This window comes from Rhopalosiphum maidis, chromosome 4, assembly GCF_003676215.2.
Source record: "Rhopalosiphum maidis isolate BTI-1 chromosome 4, ASM367621v3, whole genome shotgun sequence".
In the NCBI taxonomy this organism is placed as follows: domain Eukaryota; kingdom Metazoa; phylum Arthropoda; class Insecta; order Hemiptera; family Aphididae; genus Rhopalosiphum; species Rhopalosiphum maidis.
The window spans coordinates 9,653,483-9,668,355 of record NC_040880.1 but is presented as its reverse complement, the minus strand read 5'-3'; the positions used below and the strand labels follow the sequence as shown (position 1 = coordinate 9,668,355).

The window sequence follows — 14,873 nt, the reverse complement described above, 5'->3', positions numbered from 1 at the left end:
AATTCGAGTGTTTCAAGACAGCACCGACGACGTAGACAGACGCACGTCGTCTCGTATAAACCCGAAGAACTGTCTCGCTGTCATCGCCTGCACAGCTTCGTCTCAAAAAGCACACACACACACACACACACGTGCGCGCACGCGCACTTTCACGCGCCGTGAAAAGTGAACGGGAAAAGGAGATTAATTTCCTTTGTCTCTGGTCGCAAACAAGAGCGTAATGTGTGTTACATAAATAATACGCACATCTTCGCGCGCGCGAACCACGTAACAAACAACGTTACCAATATTTAATTAACGGCGGTCGTTTGTCGGTGTGTAGCAACAACGAGATAACATTTTTTCATTAGTATTTCGCGGGATAGATTTCTCCGCGTATACAGACATAAAAGTTTAACCGGTGTAAGACACCGTACTCTCCGGGTAGCGTCGCGTGCGACCGTGCGATGGCGGTACCGTCAATCGTTGACCGTTTCGAATATAAACTTAAAAAAAAAAACCGATCTCGACTGGCCGTCGACGTGGAATTTAATAAGTGTTGTACGTAAAATTTAAACGACGCGAGTGTTATACATGCATATATTATATATTTTGTAAATGTTACGGCGTTATCGTGTTCCAGTTGTTGACTAGTTAAGACTAGCGACTCGTTAAGACGCAGAAGAGAACTATCGCTAAAATATGATTTTTTTTTTTTTTTTAAATATCGTTAAAATAACAAATAAGTACCTAACAATTTTATTTCTGTAATTGCAGACTACTTGTTTGTAAATTGTGTCATGTATTGAAATCAATAAAACGCAGTACATAACCGATTATTTTTAGATACGATAAAAAACGACGGAGTAACCAATAAATATTCATCGGTGATTTACCGACCCCATTTAAATGACTAAAAAACAAAATACCAATCGGATCCGGTAAAAAAATATTGTTGATGACCAGCTACACAAAGAACGATTGAATGTCATTTTCGGGGAAATTGCAATCGCTAACTGTAATAATGATTACACTGTAATAAACAATTTTACGAGACGCGTTCGTGTCATTTTAAACGTGAACTCGATATAATAATCACACTCGGGTCCCGAATTCTTATTACTCCACGTCACAAATGCATATAGGAGCGCGTGTGTTGACGCATTCGTGTAAATAATGGTGTATTAAACGCTCTCGGGCCGTAGGCGACTGCTTATTAAGTAAATAGCCTTAATATGTCATATCGTATAATATGGGTTGTGTGTACATATATGTATATCCGCATCCGGTTCTGTGTCTAATTGTCCCACTGGTGTGCATATATTACTATAACACACCCACATGACGGGACAACACACTGGCGCTTATACACACTCTTTAAATACATACGCACACGCGTGCAAAGACATACTTCATTAAATTGCATTTAATTCGTCAGTCAAACGACGACGGGTCTATATAATATGATGTACAATAATATATGATTATGCCGTGGACCCTCAAGGGTAGTTATATTTTGTTGAGCTACTGCCAACTTTTTTCGGCCGGTCGTAGGACAGGCGGTGATGGAGGGGCGAAGTACGTATACGAATTTAACGAAAAATTAATTTTTTTTATTCGAGCGGACTATAAAATGAATGATATTATAACGATTATATACGATAGATTATAATTTTAATGACGGAAACGAATTAATGATGTCGATGGTGATTAGAGTTTTGAGTGATTTAACCATACCATCATATATAGTTAAACATAATTAGATATTACCAGTGCGGCGTGGTCGAGTACCTACCCATATTATAATGATATATTGATTTTACGACAATATAACATTTCATTTGTTTTGAAAAAAAAAAAAGAAACATTTTATGTGAGTTCGTGCCCGTCTGTCTTTCTACAACATCGATCGCGTAGAGCGGTAGACGTCAGACATAAATTAACACAATTTAAAAAAAATGACATTTGCCTCTTTCGGAAAACCGTGCGATTTTAGGACACTAATCACACAGTACCCGCCCGACGTGTGCCGAGGCGATTGACGAGCACTCGTTGTTATTGCTGTCTGCACTTTACTCGCGTAAATAATTAATAACATATTTCGATATATATATATAAACGTATAAAACGTTCTATCGGTTTATTCGACGGAATCGTATGCGTTGTTTTCCTGCGTCAACATATATATATCTGCAGATACGGTCCCGATGCGATGTCATTAGACGACGACGCATTATACATTAGCCACTCTGCTCGCGATTTAAAAAAGAAAAATAATAAACTCATACGGTTATTTATGCATCACCGCAGCTTGAAGAAAATCCCCGTTGTGTTTAGTTAGGCGTTTCGGGACACTATACGCAACGATTAACTGTATAGACAGCGCATAGTTGTGCGATCGGTATTGATACACGTCGAACGCTATTATTTGTCTTGTGCGGTTGAATATTGCGTCTGGCAGGCGATCTTATTGTGGCTAGTAAATATAAGCTTCGAAGACAAAACACGTACAATGGATAAAACGACCCTGTTACTTATAGCACATGTTTGCTCTCCATTGGCCATCTGGCTATAAATTGAAAATAATATAAGATAACACCAGTGTTTCGTGGGACAATTTATCACTTTGGAACAATATATTTTCATTAGGCGAAGAATACATGTAGAATATGTAATATATAATAAAATGCGTGACTACTGTTTGTTTTGGTATTAAAAAATGTATCTACACATTTTTTTTTCAGCTGAAAATAAACACGACAAAATAATTTACTAAAATATGTTAGGTTACTATTGACCTTTTTAAAAATAAAACGTTAATATTAGATTGATACATACTATATATACGTTATTGCATTTCACTGTAGCAATAAGGGTTTACAAGTTATTTTATAAGTCGAGTCTTATATAGGTTCTATTTATTGATATTACCAAAAAAAATAAAATACGGTTATTTAGCATTTTTATTCTTTGTGCACGCGTCTTATGATTTTATTATACATTCCGTACCTGTGCTCATTTTGAATAGGTAATAATTACCATAAATTGTCTTCGTTATCGAGTAGTATAGAGAAATATTATATAAATTAACGAATCGTGACTTAGTAACGTAATAGTTTTATTATGGAATATCGAGGAATGATTATTCGGAGCTTTGTATAGAGCAATAATTTATCTCAGCGATTGTATTGCTTAATTTTCCTTAACACAAAAAATAAAAAATTCCGTTCATTGTAGGTTAACAGTAAGTGTATGAATAACATCCACAAAATCCTCTTCTTAAACATCTTTTTTCCTGTTCGAATAATTAAATATTTACATCCAAAGAACGTCAATTAACATTGCCTGCACGTTTTAAAGTTATGGCGTTCAGTTTTTATAAATTATTTTAGAACTGAGATAACATTATAGAAAGTAATGTCACGTGATAAAATAATTCGTTATTTATACGAATTCTACAACGGATCTTTTTTTAGCTTGACGGTTTATAATTTACAATTTAAATAATTTCAAAGCGTAATTTATAGAGAAATTTCTAATGCGCTAGGTAAACGTTTTTGTACAGCTACATCATTACTGAGAATAGTACGACCGGTGTAAGATATTTAAAACGCCACAAAATATAATACACGAAGGCCGACAGGAGGTGTAATGTGTATGCATGGAGAATCTTTTAAAGGTAAACACTAATTTTCTCGAAAAGTATCAACGTTTGTTGTACATAATATAACTTTTTTATGTACATATATATTATAAATACATAATTTTACATAATTTTGAGTCATTAAAAATTATAGTTTTTTAAAAATAAGTTATATTTTTATTGTTTCATTTTTTTTTTTAATGACAACTTATATCGTTTAATTTCAAATTCCGAAGTATAGAATTATTCAACTAAAATTAAAAATAATATACAATATACATAATATAATAAACTATTATTATAGTTATACTTATCTATATTAAAAATTAAAACTATATTTTGTAAATTTAAATTTTAAAACATACAAATTAAATTTCAAACGAGCAGCTAATTAGTAAAAAGCGTTTATCTAATCAAAAGCGGAAAAGTGAACAAACTTTTTGCGGGATACTCCTGTACTTCTGCAATCTTCTCATCAACATATGAAATACTTATAACTAATTAATTAGAAATGCAAAATCTGATATTTATACATTGAAATTCTAAAAACATTTTGTTTCAGAATATTAGATTAAAAATGTAAGCTATTATTAAAAAAAAATCAGAAGATAAAATAAAATACGACAAAAAACGTGTGTTTTAACTTTTTGGCGTTATATTTTTTGCTACAAAACTATATTTCATTAAAAAATGAAAAGAAAATATGATATTTTTCCTCGCGGTTATGTACTAATTATTTCAATGGTGAATTTTTTCCTACAAATTTTATTAAAACAACAATGAATCAATGCATTTTAGATCAGTATATGACATTAAAATATTGCGTAAAAGGTGAGGTGATAGACACAAAAAAAAAATAAAATCTTTATCATTATAAATTCAATACTATCATCGCTCTACTCAGAATACAAAACTAACCTAACCTTAAGACGTGAGGAAATACAAATACGTGTATCGATTTTAAGGTATAAGGTTATGCGTATACTGACAACAGTTAAGTAGATGCAAATTATTACCTTACCTAACGGTTTCACTAAACCCAACAAAATGATTTTACTGTATTTAAATATATTTCAACTGGGACAGAAGAAATTCAAAGTTGAGTGTTGGACAGACCCCATACGTATAAATTATATAATATATTATATTAAGGCCATACTCATAACACGCATACACAAATACAAGATGAATTTTGCGGCCATACATTTACCAGCCAATACATTTCTTATAGATATAAGCCAATTTTTTTACTGCTTTATGTTCTTTATACATATTTGGTTTTTGTTCGTGCGCATACTAATACGAACCGATTAAGTCCACGTTTGGGGACGAGGTGCATTTACAAATAGCGCATTTTTTTCTGGTATAATCTCGAGATGGAAAAAATTCGTTATAGCGAGAAACGTAATTTATTATCATACTTAAATTTTCCTCAACTCGATCTAAGCTTACGATGAGTCATGATTGACAGCGTCGTGCACGTGTGCGACGTGTTTAGAAGTTTAAAATCACCAGGTTTACTATACTGTAATATTTACAAACGTAAATCAATACAATACTTAGTTATTCTATTCAATAACATAGTAGTTAAATTCACGGGTAAGGTGAATAAAAAACACACGTTGTCGGCTTCTGGTTTGAGACATTTATATAAATCAATGGGGGGATATGACGTCGCGGTAGGCGCATAATAATATAAAGCGGTTAAAAACGGTCGACGTATATCCAACGCAGTAATAAACAATAATAAACTTCGAGACACGCTAATCCCGTGTATGCATGTTTATATTATGTGCAACACATTTTTCCTGCGCGTCATGTTGTATTTGACCACGAATGGCACTTACAATTTCACGTACACGTATAGTTTGAAATAAATTGAGCGTAAATACTAAATGGTACATAAAAGGTGGTGCTGGCCGCCGCCAGTGTACTGACCGCATCGGTGTCGAAACCCTGGAAAACACGGATCACACAGTTTCTTTTTTTTTTACTGACGCGGTGCAACTGTGGCAGAACGTGGTCGTGTCGTGCGTTTTTATGCCCGTGAAAACAATTTCGCGAGACATTTTTCTTTTATTGGCCCGGAGGATTATTATTGTTATTATGACTCATATCCGATTTGTGTTCTGCACAATAACTCGAACCAATGGGTAAATTGCATCGCCGCGGAATATCATATTATTATTGTTACAATGTTATGGGTCGTGCTTACTGCTTAGGGAAATTAGCCGCGTACCGTTGCTTATCGCCGGCGATACGAAAATAGAATTCCAACGCACACCGTAGCTGTTTATTGCAAATCGTAATAATATTATACGTTGAATATTTGAACAACGCGATATTATTTCTTCCCCATTTCGTATCGACTCTCTGGTATTTATCAATTCGTGCACTTGGTAAGTGTAAATTCTGTTTATTTAATTGTTAAACCGCTATAATATTATTCGAATATTTCAATTTTTAAACTTTTCAAAAGATCACGTTTTGGGTTACACTGAAAAATACACTGAGCCAATCCATTTTTGTATCAATATATGTAGATAGTTTTAATCATAATACTTGCTTTTTTATATTGACATTTTTCTTATTTGTATTTAAACTGTGGGTATAAATAATTTACTGAAATAGATTTTATTCGTAAAAGTAATTTTTTCTTTTTAAATTATTTACAGGTTTGATAGTAATATTTTAATAAATAATGAGGTGCATAACATCCGTAAGAACTAAAAAACAACCACATTTGGATATAATATGGTATAATTTAAAAATTCAATATCATTGTTTTATATTAATGTATGTTTCATAAACACATTATACATTTACTTTTTTTTTTTTTAATTTACCTAGATCGAAAAACAAGTCTTTTCAAAATATATTTTATTTCAAATAATTAATTGTACGTTGAGAATGCATTAGTTTCAATACTAAATTAAAGGATTTTAATCATTACTTTAAACTGTTTAAACATAGAGTAAGTACGAATACTTTAAAATATACATTCCTTAAGATTTTTGTTTTATAATTGCTGAATGCGAAACCATGAGCCGAAATTCTTTGAATATTTATAAATGTGCCAATAGTATATCGGTACATTGTTAATAAAAATAAAACTTCATAATATTATGGGAATGCAATAAAATACAGTTTTAAATAATATGAAAGTATACTCATATTATTTTACCTGCTAAAATGGAAAAAATATTTTTTACACACAATAATACAATTATTATGGCATGATATTATATAACGAGTTGGTTATTTATAATGCAATAAATTTTAACAAAATATATATCTAATTATTTAATGATTATAATTCTTTTTAAATATTTTTATAATATTATATAAAAATGACATCAAATCAATATAATGAGTTATTAATTAATATCTACTCCTAATGAAATGATAATATGATGACAATTTACATATTTCTATCAACTGTATGTATCAATGAAAATTAAATAAGTTAAAAAAAAAAAATAATAAAAATAATTAGAATAATTAGAATACGATATTTATTATTGTAAAATAAATAAATATATATTGATTTATGTAAAATTGTTGATCTACGTATTTAGATAATAATTTTAGTCTTATATTGGTTACTCAATGTCAAATATTTAAATTTGTTGAAATTGTTTTAGGTCCATTGCGCCCTTTACCACATTTATCTCAAAGTCCTAAATACATTCCAATAATTTTATAATATTTACTGTTAGTTACTACATCTTGATTTTAATAATGTTATAGAAATACAGAATATTCATTTTTAATATAATAGTTACTTTGCAATTTTGCATACTACAGAATTACACAGTACAATTCTTGATTACTAGTTTATATCCATAGTTTAAATACTCATAAAGTTATACATTTTGTTCAATCTCATCATTGAAAATGGTTTCAGAGTCATATTATTTGTATATCATAATTTAACAAAAAATATTTAATTCTTACATTTGATAATCAATAATCATACAGAAAAATGTATTATTTCGAATAATTTAAATTCAGTTTTGATTTAGTTAGTACCCATCACTGTGAAAAAGTATGCTTTTAAATTAATTTCCAATAATTATATAAAATACCTTTTAATAATAAAAATAATAATATATTAATACTAAACAGGTGTGTTATGATTTTGTATTATATAAGCCAAATAATATGGTTTATTACTTTATTATATCGAATTATAGTATAATATTTTAACCAAAAAAATGTGGAACTTGGATGAACAATAATTATTATCTTTATAGTGGTGTATAACTTTTCGTCAGCTCAATTTTTTTTTTATCGACATCAATAATTATAAGTAAAATTGTTTTTATTCAACGGTAACACCTGGTCATTACAAGACAAAATTACTGGTCACAACCATAATAATGTTCATGAACAATTTGAAACAGATGTTCCCTATCACATAAAAAAAATAATAACTATAAGACGGTTATATTTCACGGAGTTTTCAATTATCCTACTTAAATGCTTTAAGTTGTTTGAAGCTTAAAAAATGTAATTGTTTCTTCTTAGGATAAAGATATATGATATGAACATAACCGTTTTGCTGTTGTTTTTATCATTATTGTGGCGTACTTAAATTTAATTTAAAATATTTGAATACAAATATATTATGATTAAGGTTTTCGAAAAGTTATACATATTATACAAGACTATACAGACATACATTATATAGGTAAATTATTCAATTAATAACCTAACCTATCTTTAAAAATACGAATATCTGAAGATTTTTATCACGAAAAAAAAATTATTTAAAATATTATTCGTAGTAAAGTAACATTTATTCAACATACCTATATTAAAGTCAATATTATTGATTGATTCGTTGAAAAATCCAATCTTATAAAATATTAATTAGCCATCTTTGTTTTTATAATATTAACTATTGCATCTGATTAACATTTTAATTTACGTAATCGAGATGGTTGTTAATAAAACATCTTATTATGATATTTATAATAAAAATCATAAAAGGATTAAAATTGGATTTAAACAATTTTTTTTATCAAACTTTAATACTTAAAAAAAGTATAATATACCAGATGTTGAAAGATATAAAATACACAGTAAATTCAGAAACAATCGCTACAGATGTTTTTAGAAAAATGTTATTGTCCTCGCAATTTCAAAAGAGTTTCAACAAGTATAAATTGTTGCTTGGATATGAAATAAAATGTTTTATTTTTTTATTTTATTACATTCGTATTGTTAATTATTTCTAGACTTCTACTATTACTACTGCTGCTACTACTACTACTACTACTATCGCTAAAAAAAAAAAAAGCTTAGCTCCGTAGTTAATTTTAGTGTTGTAAGTTTTTATCGCTATTGCAAACGGTTTCTACACAGTTTAAGCTTGATACAAAATAAATATTTAAACGGACGTAAATATACGTTTTCAGTATTAATTGATTGTTAGAATATTATAATATTATTACAATGTCGCTGTGTCCTTCTACTTAAAACACACTAAAGAGGTTTCATCGATTGCTTTAGAGTTTAGACGATTCTTGGTAAATATTATTTATAGATACTCGAGTATCAAATATACTTACGGTTCGATTGCCCAGGTTCTTGACTCTGCAATGTAAGTACGCGGTTCTACCAACTAACCCAGTCACGTTGTTCGGCACAGTTTTGTCGAATACTGGGCCAATAATTGGTGGAGGGATATCCTGTAGAAACTCCTGCAAGAACTTTCTAGAAGCAGTGGTGTCTGTGAACAGAAAAAAAAATACACGTTAACAACAATATTATTATCATTATTTATTTAATTATTATTATTTTTTAATTTTCTTTAAATATATGTGGCGTTACTAATTAAGCGATTGACCATAATCGAAACGAACGGACTGCCAAAGATATTTACAACAAAACCTTCTATAATTTGACAGGTTAGGCTAACGTAATTTTGTAAAGTGTAGGAAATAATTGTATTTTATTGTTTTCTCTATCCGCATTAACGTGTTTCAATTTTTTAGACGTAAAAATAATTTATTGCTCAAGAAATGAAAAATTGTTAAGACTTGAAGTGTAATTTGTTTTCTCTTTTTTCCGGGAAAGTAGTGAATCAAGTATTTCTATCGTACGTGAATGTATTACCTGTACAAGAAAAAACTAAAAATTTATAAAATACATAAATAATTAGTTTAAATCTGTTAAATTTGTGTTCACTTTTTTTGAAATAGCTTTTGTAAATAAACAATCTAAAAATTAAGTTCTGTGAATATTTTTAAACATATATTATCATATTGTTTGGAAAGATTACATAAAATGACGATAGCGTACACAAATACACAACGAACATGAGGCGATAACATTTTTTCTAGTCTATAAAATGTAATATTTATTGCCAATTTAAAGATTAATTCTTTTATGTTACAAAAACATAGATAAAATCATTAACGCAGTCTGTGATATATTACTATTATTGTACTACAGTGAAATATTGATCAAGTAATTCATACAGATTTTTGTTCTATTTATTCGATTTATTAGAGTTAGTATTTAGCAGCGTTTACGATTTAGTACCTACAGTGTGTTAATAGTTTCTATAAACCAAAAGTAGTTGGTGAAATTAGTCTATTATTGTCTTCAAAATGAACAATTTACTTGGTTTTTAAACCGTTTAATGTATTATATAGATCAATTTAAAACGATTCAACCCAGAATAACCACTGGTTATAGCTGTGTAGGCTATAATAACGATTCACGTAGCATGTCAGAAATATTTTGCATTAATATTATTAAAAAAGGTTTGTATAAAAAAAAAAAAAAATGGAAATTGTAAAAGTGGATAAAATATGATGCTATGGTATTTAGTTCGGTTTAAAAACGTATTAAAACACTTAAAACGGATACATCGTGTAGGCAATGCTACGTGTAAAATCCGGGACGCTTTAATTGAAATAAACGATAAAATCGTTATATTTTTCGTCTAACACTCGAAAACGATAGCCTCTCGAAATGTTAACTCAATAAGATGATTTTTTTTACACGTTCGATGTGTTTAAACTAATAATTAGCGATCGTAATGAGATTATAAACAACAATGTCGATAAGTCGTTAAGATATTTTTGATGAAAAATGAAAACTTTTTTTTTTCGCAACGGTGGGCGGTGGGAACCGATAGGAACTTCGGCCCCGCGACAGAGTCTCGAAGCGCCGTCGGTCCGGGACCGAACTCCGATTCTAGACCTATACGGTATTCGTCTATATACGTGTAGCGAGATTTACCAAACCGGGACGGCCGGCACGACCTGAGCGGAATTCATAATCACGTATCGCGGGCACCGAAAAGTTCTACTCGACGCGACAAACGCTCGCGTATATACATGCAGCAAAGTTGATAATTCCATTAATTCCTGACGCAGAAGTTATCTCACCGCGTGTACGTTGAATATTAAAAAGAGATGGCCCGCGGCTCGGTGCACCATATACTTATATTATTATTATTATTATTATATGGTGTATATATATGTGTGTGTGTGTGTGTGTGTGTGTGTGTGTGTAGTGTAATGGTAAGATACGGTGCTGTCGTGGACGGAGAGCGGCGGGAAGTGTACGATAATAATTATTGTTTATTTTGATATACATACGTCGGCTGTGACTGGCTGTGCGGTCTTCTATACAAAACTTTTGCTCGACCCCATTAAAAATTCTCCGTGTGCCACTAAATATTATTTTATTATAATAAAACATTATAAACATGTAAATTTGCGGCAGTTTAGGGTTATTGGTGCCTATTAATATACCGATCATCGTCTCGATGCCACCGCAGCCGTAACCTCGGCTATTATACGCGTAATAATAATATCCGTCGATAAATAGGTGTTATCGCGACGCGTGTAAAATATGATTTATTGTAATACCGCGGACTTACGGGCACGATTACGATTTATTCCGCGTTAAACTTAAAATTGATGTCGCGAGTATTACGGCGAACGTTGAAAAGTCACCGCCGCTGAAAATACATTTTCTGCAGACCGATACTATTCGTAAAACCTTACACATACCGCGAGATTCCTGCAAGTGGACAGAGGAATTTATTGGTTTTACAAATGACAGCGTGTTTCGTTTCAGTCAGTCCGAGCGAGCGTGTGTCTCTTTTTCTGTTGAAAATAGTTTTTTGAAAGTTTTACGGAGGAACTTTTTATATGAAGCCGGTAATAGAGATGGTTTTTACGGTATAGTTTCACTGTGCGAAAAAATGTAAAGAAAAATTGTAAAAACGGCAAAAAAATGTCGAAATTTTACGACATGCTAGTTTTAAACAAAATCAATACTGATTTTATGGGCCATCACTCAGAACTTAGTTATGTTAATAAGAAAAACATAATAAAAGTTATTAGTTGTGAATTTGTGATATTATTTTGCCATCTTTGAATTAAATTATATCCTTTGATTTATTGCAAAACAAAAATGTTATGGATTCAAAATGTTAACAAATGTGTTAAATCTAAACATATTATTATAATTGATATATATATATATATCCAAAAAAATTGTACACAGTTTTTACTTATTACTTATAAATTATTAGTTTAATGTTCTTAAAATACTTTTTACAGTAAATTGAAATTCGGTCAAAAAAATGTTATGATATACTGCAATTTTTATTAATATGGATTACTTACCACATGGGGACTATTGGTGAAGTATTAAGTAGTGTATCTCAATTTTTTTTACTTAGCGTTTGGTATTAAATAGAACAACCTTGCTAAATAAAATAATAAATATATTGTAGGTAACAATATCAAAATAAAAATGTATTAAAAAATAGTGTGTTGAAAAAATACGATTTAATAAATTATTTAAAAAAAAGATTAAGTTTAATTATCTATTATTTATTAATTAAAACTGTGTCGTTTAAAAATACTTTTTATTTAAGCTTAACAGCTATAAAAACATTGTATTCAAATATTATCCATTTATATTGTTTGATTTTCAAACTCGAATTGAATAGATACCAGTAATCATAGTACCTATATACTTAAATTCATCAATTTCATAAAAATCGTATAGAACTTTGTTTTATGATTGTATTATATTAATATATTATTGTTCAAATAGAATTGGTAAATCATAAAAGAAAACACTTCAGTTTCAATGTGAATAAATAATTATTTCGTGTATTACACAATGGTCCTTTGTATACAAAGTCCATATTACAAAGGTTAGTAAGTATACGGAGCCACGTAGAAATTTGCTTGTTCAATCTTTTTTTTGTGTCAATTTATAGTGCGTATTATGGTTTTATTATCGATTCAATTGAAAGCATCACTTATACTTGATTTAACATTTTAATAAATATAGAATACTCAACTATATATATTTCAACATACAACTTATTAACATTATAAATCTAAAATAATTATTTACATTTAAAAGAAAAAACGAAAAAAAAATTTTAATTTCACTTTTAGTAAATATCATGATATATTAAATACCTATTTTACATATTAACTCTTGGAGTATGTATGTATAAGTGTATTAATTCATATAAATGAACTATCAATATTGTACAATAAATTAACGATTTAGAATTCAACTAATATTTCCGAGTTGAATGTAACGAACTGAATAATATGTCTGGTACGCCTGTGGGTATCAGAAATTAGAAAATTTAGTCTTGTGTCGTTGTCTGGTTATGACATAAATCTAAATCGTTGCATGTACATTGGTTCTTTGATAATTTTCCGTTGAACTTCGTAAAAATCAATACTATTCAAATTTATAATTATGGCTGTGTATATACAAATAAATATATCACGAAAAAAAAAAAATTATATCTAGTAAAATTAAATAGACGACAAGTATAGAATAATAATATAACGAAATTCTCATAGTTTATATGCAATAAGGCCGAGTATTTTTGATTTTTGTGGTGCATTCGAAATCTGCGTGATCTTCAGAATATCATAATCGTCACACGTAATTTAAGCATTTCATGAATAGATACCATGTAGTTTTGTTTGTGTATAAATTTCTCTTCCCTGCCATATTAGTTCAACAGACTACGAACGTTTGCATTAACAATATATTGGCCAAAAACAAACTCGAAAGCGTCGCGTCATCGTGTACAAGATAATAATATATAATAATTTATAGGACTCCAATTAAATGACAAGTGCAGATGGTGATCACCACTACGGTCATTATATGAAATGTCAACATAAATGACTTAATAAATTATTACCAGGCATTTTAACGTGACTAAATGTCTTGAGCTCAACTGTAGTGGAAGTGATAGTGATATAACGTGAAATAAATTTTATAACTAATAATCAATTCTATATGATATGCAATGACGAGTGAAGACGTGAATTAATGAATAAGTTATGGACTTGTTATTAAGTAAAATATATATTTAACATACGAGTGCGTACTTCTAGTTATACATGTCAAAAATAATGTAAAAGTTTTAACATTCCACGAGGTATTGGAAACTTTTAAGGATACTGTAGTTTTATAGTACCGACTACTAACTATAACAATAATCTATAACAACTAACAAAGTATTAATTATCATAATAATTGTCGTTAAGTTACATAATGTAATGGATAGGACTTTTGGATATTTTATGTAAACTCTCCGAAATTGGCCATGTAAACTTAGTGTACGCGTAACAATTTTATTGTTAATTTAATCACAGTTAAATGTGCTATGTTTATGACCTTATGGGTTGTTTGAGTACGATAAGTTGATATCTGGAAATTTTATCGACTTATAATCACCAATAAACATTTTGGTCACATCTGCAGTTGCGGCTGAAGAGGCTTAAATATAATGAGTTAATCACGTATTGTTATACCTGTGAAGGTGCTTTAATCCTTTGGTTAGTTCCTCACAATAATTGTCTATGAAAGACTTGTCAGTATTAAATAATTATATATCACAAAACATTTATAACCATTCAGATGTATAGTTTCAAAATTAGCTGAAAGAATGTTTTTTCAAAACTGTTTTTTTTTTTTATAAAAATGGTCCGAATGGCCTCATTGTATTACAAGTTCTGTAAAAATATTGACTATAAATCAAAAGTATAATTCGTTTAAACTGATCATGGAAAATTGTGGTTGGTTTAAAAATAGCCAATCCAATGATGTTTATTTCAAAACAAGCCACAGTCAAATACATTTTTTTTATGTTTAAATAATAAAATGTGTTAATAAAATATAGAATAAAATAAAGTTTTAATCTGTCTAAGGAATGACGTAAAATTAATGT

At 29.5% G+C, this 14,873-nt stretch overlaps 1 protein-coding gene across 1 annotated transcript in view; it reads right to left on the bottom strand.

Moving 5' to 3' along the window:
* The window catches only part of LOC113548353 (zwei Ig domain protein zig-8-like), a 225,881-nt gene that overhangs the window by 43,149 nt on the left and 167,859 nt on the right, over positions 1–14,873 (bottom strand). The window contains exon 5 of the mRNA XM_026949195.1: positions 9,199–9,359. Within this exon, the coding sequence (XP_026804996.1) occupies positions 9,199–9,359 (161 nt within the window). The remainder of the gene's footprint in view (positions 1–9,198; positions 9,360–14,873) is intronic.